This window comes from Lathyrus oleraceus, chromosome 7, assembly GCF_024323335.1.
Source record: "Lathyrus oleraceus cultivar Zhongwan6 chromosome 7, CAAS_Psat_ZW6_1.0, whole genome shotgun sequence".
In the NCBI taxonomy this organism is placed as follows: domain Eukaryota; kingdom Viridiplantae; phylum Streptophyta; class Magnoliopsida; order Fabales; family Fabaceae; genus Lathyrus; species Lathyrus oleraceus.
This window is the reverse complement of record NC_066585.1, coordinates 492067618-492076381: the sequence shown is the minus strand read 5'-3', so window position 1 is coordinate 492076381 and position 8764 is coordinate 492067618. Positions and strand designations below refer to the sequence as shown.

The window sequence follows — 8764 nt, the reverse complement described above, 5'->3', positions numbered from 1 at the left end:
TTAGAGTTAGTGTGCCATAAGGCAATTTAGCGCTATGTTAAATAATCGTAATTGGACTTATGTAGAAGTCACAACTATCCGAGGTCGGTCAATAATAATGTAGGCAACAACACAAGTTAGAGGTCTTAATTAGTGAATCAAACTCCAACAATTTGCCATGCCAAAAAGAAGATGAGAAATGATCTTGTATTGATTCAGGTTTTTTGCATGATTTAGGAAGCAACTTATCCTTAATGCAAAACCATTCACTTGATCCATGATAAAGATGAATTAGATTTGAATCAAGGAAGATTAAACCTTCATGTATCAATGCTAACCACCAATCTTTAACTCATTGATCAAAAAAAGAAGAAGAAGAAGAAGAAAAAGATGAAGAATTAAAGTGCATTAATTGAAATGGAATGAGATAATCAACAAGTATTGACCAAAGATAGAGAAGATCAAGGTCAAACAATAGAAAACAAAAGCAAGATGAAGATTAGAAGTCAAGAAACAAATAAAATATTTTTGGCATTTTTTAATATTAAAATAAAACTTGAATTAAAATAATAAAGAAAGGTCAAACTTCAAACTCACTTCAAATCAACTTTGAAAAGTCCAAGTGAATTATCACAAGTTCAACAAGGTCAAACAATGTTTGACAAAAAATTTCAGCATTTTTAAAAGTCAGAAACTATTTTAAATCAATTAAAAATGCATAAAAATAACCTAATTGAACTAAAATCTCAAATAAATTAATAAATTGATGAGAATATTTTTCATAGACCTATCATCATTCAAAGAGGTTGGAAAAATATTTTTGTATTTTTTGAATATCAAAAACCATTTTAAATGAATTAAAAATAACCAGAAAAGAGAAAATTACTAAAAAAAATATCAAATGATAAAATAAAAAATATTAAAAATCATTTTTAGAAAGTAGAAATTAAAAGGAGAATAATGAAATTGGTCCCATAATTTTTGGACCAATAATGAGAGAGATATGAATTTTTAAAGAGAAAGGGAATTAAAATAATAAAATGAAAATAAAAATAAGAAAATAGAAATTGGAAAAAGCGTGAGCCGTCTGATGATGATTCATTAATTGACGTGGATCATCACACGGCTAAGAAGCGCGTGTTCACCATATGCCTTGGTCAACTGAGTAACACATGGCCATTAATAAAGTCATAACAAAGGACGCGTGAGATTGAATCTGGAAACATGAATGGACGGTTCTTATTAAATCTGGAGACCAGACGGTGGCCAGCGCCACCGTCTTCTCCGGCCAAGCTCCGGCCAAGTCAAAAATTGCAGAAATTAAAATGGTAACCAAAAGGCACGATCCAGGCATCAATCGAGAGCTGGGGTGATGTACATCACCCCTGTACCACTCAAATCCATTCTAGATCTCTATATTGAGAGAAATCAGAAGTGGAAGATCTGTGGTGTTCATATGAACTTCATGATTTTCAAAAATTGAAAGCACATCAATGTTGCCTCTATGCAGAGGACTTCAGATCACACAACAACAATGAGAATTAAGCACTATGCAAATAGATTCTAAGAAAATAACAGTTGGTATGAACCTTTGATTTGCAAGGTTTTGAGTCACAATCCTTGGATGCTAATGCTTACAGTTGACACTATAGATCAAGGAGAAAAGGTTTAGGAACTTTAAGATCTAAAAATTGATCAATGAAACCAAAGTTCAGATCTGAAAAATTTGAGAGCAAAATGAACTAGTTCCTTTAGTGAGGGCTGAAGTTTCAGTTTAGCAGCAATTGGGGCGCCTTAAGGTTGAAGAAATGAAGAGCATTGGCCTTGTATTTATAGGAGAAGCAAGCTGAAATGCATGATCAAAATGCTTGCATGAATGGAAAGGGCCTCCATGCATGGGCCTGTACAGGCGCATGAAGGGCCCAATTCCAACTGGAATTGAAAGATGATGCATGATGAAAGCAAAATGGACGTGCAGATTTAGTAGTAGTAGCTCATGCAAGGCAATTTAAATGATTTTCAAAAAATGCACTATTAGGTTAAAGCCTTCGAAAATGACATGTTAAAAATAGGAACACCACCTTATGAGTAATGGTTGGAAGGCTTATTGCATAAGGATCATTTGTTATGTTGATCAAAACTCCATTTGGGCCTTGGAAATTGATGAAAATTGGACATGAAGTGTAGGGTGCAAAACATGCATATGTGAGATTTTCAAAATTGGCCAAAGTTCAAGCCCTTCTGTCTCAATGATGCAAGCTCCAAATGACAAAATTTTCAACATGAAAGTTGTATATCTTTTCAAGGCAATCAATTTGGACTTAAATTTTGCATCATTTGTATTTTTGATGAAGAAGTTATGGGCACTTGAAGTTGGACTTTTTCACATTTCAAGGCATTTGGTCCAAAGAGACCTATAATACATTATCATATGTATTTCTTTTGAGATTTTGGAATTTTCTCAACATAAAATTTTAAGTAGACATCTTAAGATTTCCAATTCATTTAATCTCACCTCAAAATCATGAAAATTGAAGGAGTTATGTCCTTGGGAAGTTGACCTAAAATTAGGGTTTCAGTCAAAATGACCTATAATGTTTTGGAATGGATGATGACCTTCCAAGATTCAACTAAATTCTTAATGAACATGAACGTTGTTCATATAGTCCTTAAGAACATTTTTCCTCTTGGGGTCATCTCCATTTGACAAACACATCAAAAGTTAGGTCTCAGTGCATTTCAAAATAGTCAGATGAATTGACTGACCAACTTCTCAAGTCCAAACCTCATATCTTGATGAATTGATGATTGAGGACATTAAAATAAGTTAAAATATGCATGAGATTATGAATTAAGGAACTTACCTTGATTGTATTTGACCATGGGTTGAGTTTGCTTCATGAGCAAGGCACAATTGATGAACAAATGAATTAGGGTTTCCTTGGGAAACAAGCCTCAAACCCTTTGATTTGCTTTGATAAAAATGATGAATTGAGATACTTGGGAGGCATATTTGATGGATGAGAGATTTAGGAACCATTTCCATGCTTTCTTTCATCTTCTCTTGGCCATATCAATGCACATAGAATCTCCTAGAAGCTTTAGACCTTGTGACTGCTCAAGCTGCAAACAAGAGATGTTAGTGACATATTTTTATGATTTTGGTTAGTAAATAAAATGATAAAAGCAATAATATACAATTCAAGTATGCTTGGTGATCTCAAACCAACTCACAAGAGGTCCCACCCCAAAGGTAAGGGATCCAAGATGCTTATGATCCTTGAGGCAATGCAAATGCAAATGTTATGATGCCATGAGGGATCTTAGGGTCAAAATTAGGGTCTTACATATATATATATATATATATATATATATATATATATATATATATATATATATATATATATATATATATATATATATATATATATATATATATATATATATATATATATATATATATATATATATATATATATATATATATATATATATATATATATATATACCTCTAGAAGGTATTACCTCACCTCAAGTACCCCCACTCGCCCAATTATGGAAAATATGGGACAAGATGTTTCTTTGTCAGGAAGAAGTCAGAGTTAGTAGTTGATCCACGTTCTTCCTAGGAAGTAGGGATTCAACGGTCCATAATTTATTGGGTGAATGATGATCCTTCCATAGCAAATTGTAGGCCTAAGAGACTCTATAAATACTTCTCCCCAACAGGAGAAATGAGAGCTTATAAATTACATGCAATACCTAAAATAACACACTTGTATACATAGCCTCTCACCTCAAGTAAGTTAGTCTCTAAAATAACCATAAACACCACCGTAATACCACCATACAGGGCTTCTCGCCACCACAAACAAATCCCTACCACCCTAAACTACTATAAACCTACTAAGGCTCATGAGTATCCCCTAACCTTGTAGAGATACTACACATCTATGATTTTTGAACAGTACAAATTTATAAATTGTATAATTTTTGGATCTAGCCCCTACCACTGCGCTAAAAGTAACTGTAGTTAGTGATGATGCAAATATATTTACTTATAGTATAGAGCCCTCAAGGGGTTGTACCTATACCACTTAAACCATTATACGCTCCACGGGTTAGGATGTTAAGTCCGTCTAATCACATCAATGACACTGGATAAATAAATCCAACAATCTCCTCCTAAATTGGAGGATTGAAACCCATGACCTTGCTCTGATACCAATTTTTGGATCAAGCGCCTACCACTTCTCTAAAAGCCATTATTATTAGTGAGGGCGCAACTATATTTCCTTATAGTATAAAGATATAAATGGATTGTACCTAGCCCACCTAACCTATCCTAGGCACCATGGGTTGGGATGTTAATCCCATCGAATCACACTAGTGACGTTGGATAAATAAATTCAACATAATTAATTATATACTCCCTCCGTTTCTTTTTAAGTGTCGTTTTAGAAGATTTTTTTTGTTCCTGTTTAAGTGTCGTTTTGATGTTTTAATGTTACAATTTGTCAATTATACCCTTACTATTTAAATAACTCAACTTTATATTTTCCATAAATTTTTCTTTCTTAATATATGTAATAACTCACTCCACATTTTCCATAAAATTCTCTTTCTTAATACGTACTCTCATTCCCATACATAACTCCCATTCCTATTCAAAGTATTGGCTGGTCAATAAAAATTAAATTCAAATGATAGCTTCCAATGTTACATAGAAAAATGTATTAGCATTAAATTTTGTCAAAGGAACAAATTTACCAATTGAAGACTTAAAATTCTATAAAAAGGATCAGTAGCATTGTTTAAATTATCAAGTGCAAAACAAAAGAGCTCTGGTGGAAACAACAAAAGACTCCATGGATGTTCAAAAAAAAGAAAGAGTGGAAGACTCATTGGAGCAAGAAGAAGGAGAAATAGTGGAAGACTCTTTTGACAAGATACAAGAACAAGATGACAACGAAGATGAAGTATTATCAAGAGTTGTATTGGATTTTGATTTAAATGAAGAGGCAGATTATGAATTTGATTTGAACAAATTTCCTGAAGAAGAAGAAGAAGAAAACAGAAAAGAATCTTCCCACCATGTTGAGTTTCGACGTGTGATAAAAAAGATGATAAAAAAACTTCTTCCAAAATTTTATTGAAAAATATTTGTGAACTAAGTATGGAGTATCTATTTTAGATTTGGCTTAAGTGCATAAGGTATAGGAGTTGTTATTTAAGAAGTCATTGTTATTGTTTTTTTTATTTACTCCTTGTTATTGCTTAATAAGTATGGAGAAGAATTCCTTGTTATTGCTTTTTTTATTGATACAATTTAGGAACTGCATTTCTTACGTTCATTCTTATTGTATTTTTTTTATTGAATTCCTATATTTGCTAAAGTTTTGGAACTTAACTTGTTACGTGCAGGAACATTATTTTTTTATGGCTAAAGTTTAGGAATTTAAAAAAAAAAAACTCTATTTGAAATTTTCAAATGTGACTACATCCCAATTACAATAAGTATTACTCCATGTTTAAGTAATTTTTGACTTCTTGTACTAATATTGGATCACACTTAATTTGAATTGGTAGTTGTCCTACTCTTTCAAGCCTTTCCTTATTTACATGAGGAATTTTATATTTATTGGAACCTTTCTCTTTCATGATCTCTATCATGCATAGTTGCAATGATACAAATATACGATTGGACTTAATTGAAGGAAAATTTTCAAATGACTTCACCACTGCACTGATAAGTTCATCAATAGTTTTCGGTGCTTCCTTGTATTGCAATGATTGTATAGCCGAGAAAAAACCAAGGTCTAAGATATTCAAATCTGGAGAGTTTGCAGGCTGACACATTAAACGAATATCAAACCCATCCTTGGTGGCAGCTTCACGGAATAAAGGATCATCATGGTTTATATGCGTCCTTGCGTTATCCTGCTGGATAAATATTGTTGACTCAAATTCATCTCTTGGCCATTTTTCTCTTATAGCGGGTAGAACTTTGTCAATAAGGAATGATCTTACCACATCTCTATTTACCGTAGTTATTGCTTTTGTTACCATTGTTCCCGCAACTCTGTTAATACTTGACCTTATAGCCGGTTCATGGGTAACAAACGGAAAAACACCAATTTTACCCGAAAAAGTTTCATTTTCTTCTGAGTCAAATCGTGGTCGAGTTTGAGCAACTAAGAACATAACTTTGGCAATGAAATTTTTGCTCTTACATGTCCGATATGGCTCATCTTCATCTGGGAGCAAATAATACTTCTCGGATTTTTTAGTCATATAAAACCATTTTTCATCAATATGAATAATATTGTGCATGCTCTTAAACATTGGATCATGTGGTGTACCTTCAAGCATTGATAAACAAAATTCCAGCCTAGATATTTTGTTTTCTTCTTTCAACAGTGGTTTTATGGCATTTGAATTACGCCGTATAGCCCCTGATTTTATAAGCCTGAACACCGATGTTGGATTGGTTTTCAACGCAAAAGCTAAAGATCGAATGTTTGTTCTTTGACTGAAAGGAAGTTCACGAATTTGATTCTCATCAATTGAGATTCTCTTACGTCCACAATTTTTTGTCTTCCTATGAGAGACATCACGTGTTTCACTTTCTTTTGCTCTTTTCCAAATACGTTGAACAGTTCTTAGAGGAACCGAATTTGATGAAGCCACCTCATTTGTAGCTCCTTTACGTAATTTTCCATCAACGCTTTTTTGTAGTAGCTCATGATAAATATACATGCGTTCTTCATTGCTTAAGATTCTTAATCTCTTTTTTTCTCTAGGTTCTGCTTCAACATTTTCTGCAATATACACTGTAAATTTTTAAAAAAACAAAACGATTACTAGAAACAAGCAAAACTTAGATTTGAATTACGCCACAATATGATTCCACCATTATTTTACATAAAAACATGAGATAAAAACATGAGATAAATTATAGGAATTAAAAGTAACCAAACACACATGAAATTAAAAAATATACCTGTGTCATTGTTTGTTTCAACCTCCTCTTGTAAGTTATCTTCACAGGACTCATCAATATTATTGGTTGCTTCAAACTCCTCTTCTAAGTTATCTTCATCAAACTCATATAACTCAAATATATGTTGGTTTGTTAATGATGTTTCTGTATCACTATCTAAATCCATATTTTATGAGTTGTAAATATTTTGAACTTATAATATGAAACCATACTATATGTACTACTGGTTTTAATTTTTCGGTGGGAAACTTAAGTTTTTATTAAAATAATTGGAGGGAATATTTTTTCCTTTAGCCATTCATTGAAACAATAAGCAATAAGTTTTCCTTTAGCCATTAATGAAAATGCAAGCAGTACGTATTCCTATAGCAAGCAATATTAATTCCAAAAATTTAGGAGTAGTTGAAAAATGCAACGGAAGAGAGAGAGAGTTATGTGGAGAAAATTATGGAATTAGTTATTTGAAGTAAATAATTTAATGAGTACTTATATTAATGAATTTTATTTAGAAAGAGAAAGTATATGGTGGATTAAAATGAGGGTACAATGGGAAAAAAATTATAACAATTCATTTATCTTGGTTGGAGAGCTTTATGCTAAAACGACACTTAAAAAGAAACGGAGGGAGTATTTAATTAATTAATATGAGGACCATATGAGTGGGTGTTAGATAACCCATTTTTGAATGATATGAAACTTAATTGGCCATCACACTATATATAAGTTATGTTCCCCAATATTCCATACATAAACATTGTTAAAGTATGCCTTAAAATCATAAGTAGTGAAGAGAAAGGAAACATATTTCGAGATTTCAGAAACCATAAATTAGCCTAGAAGTCAATAAAGAAATAATAGCCATGAGGAAGGCTAGAAGCGGAGCTGGAACAATGGTGCTTAATGAGGTTGGCGTAGAGAGATGCTGACTTTAGAGATGGCATAACATGAGGCTGGCTAAGGAGTTGGCACGACGGTGAAATATGACGTTTTTCTCACATTAACTTTACCAACGATATCTTCTTGTTTTTTAGGGATTTCACTACCTAATCTACTATTCGACTCAGTTGTAGTTGGAAAGTGAGACTTGTTGCAACTTCGTCTTTATCTGAAAGAACAAGCTAAAACATATATGATACAAATTTCTGAAGCGGAGATACATGGAACTCATCATGTAGCCCAGATAGGGAAGGTGGAAATGCCATTGGATATGCCACTTACCCTACCCGACTTACGACATGGTAAAGACCAATGTATCTCAAATTCATCTTTTTTTTGTCTTGAATGCTCCTTCAACCCTTCAAGAACACATGGTCTCTCTCATCAAGTTCCAAGGGTCTCCTACGTTGGTCTGCATAACTCTTTTGTTGATCTTAGTCTTTTTTATCCTTTCTTGAATAGCCGTTAATGTCTATGTGATTTCCTAAATTACTTCAAGCCCTATGATCCCTTTGTCTCCCACTTTTGCCCAACACAAAGGCGTTCAACATTTCCTTCCATATAAATCGTCATATGATGCAATTCCAATACTCGAATGATAACTGGTGTTGTAGGTGAACTCAATCAATGGCGAATATTAATTCCAACTTCCTCCACTCTCTAATATACAAGCCCTTAACATATCATTTATGGTCTCTAGTGTTCAATCTTCACTTGTTGACATATCACGCATCTAGTCACAAGTTCCACTATGTCATTTTTTCATTCCCAACCTTTAGGAATGCTTCTTTAGATTATGATACATCTTGAAAGAAACAAGATGTATGGTAAATAATTTTTTCCAGC

The 8764-nt window shown here is 32.9% G+C and overlaps 1 protein-coding gene across 1 annotated transcript; it reads right to left on the bottom strand.

Annotated features, from left to right (window-relative positions):
* Window positions 1-5499: 5499 nt before the first annotated feature.
* On the bottom strand, window positions 5500-7592 carry LOC127104519 (uncharacterized). The gene is made up of 2 exons (XM_051041703.1): window positions 6983-7592; window positions 5500-6812 (listed from the first exon to the last, which is right to left on the bottom strand). Exons 1-2 carry the CDS (start codon window positions 7146-7148, stop codon window positions 5500-5502), a joined length of 1479 nt encoding a protein of 492 aa, XP_050897660.1. The 5' UTR covers window positions 7149-7592.
* Window positions 7593-8764: the final 1172 nt, after the last annotated feature.

Bases quoted from the DNA above. Each gene is read 5' to 3' on its own strand.
- LOC127104519 (XM_051041703.1), bottom strand. From the start codon at position 7,148: ATGGATTTAGATAGTGATACAGAAACATCATTAACAAACCAACATATA. The intron at 6,813-6,982 runs GTATATTTTTTA...AAAAATTTACAG, and splicing joins TGAAACAAACAATGACACAG to TGTATATTGCAGAAAATGTT.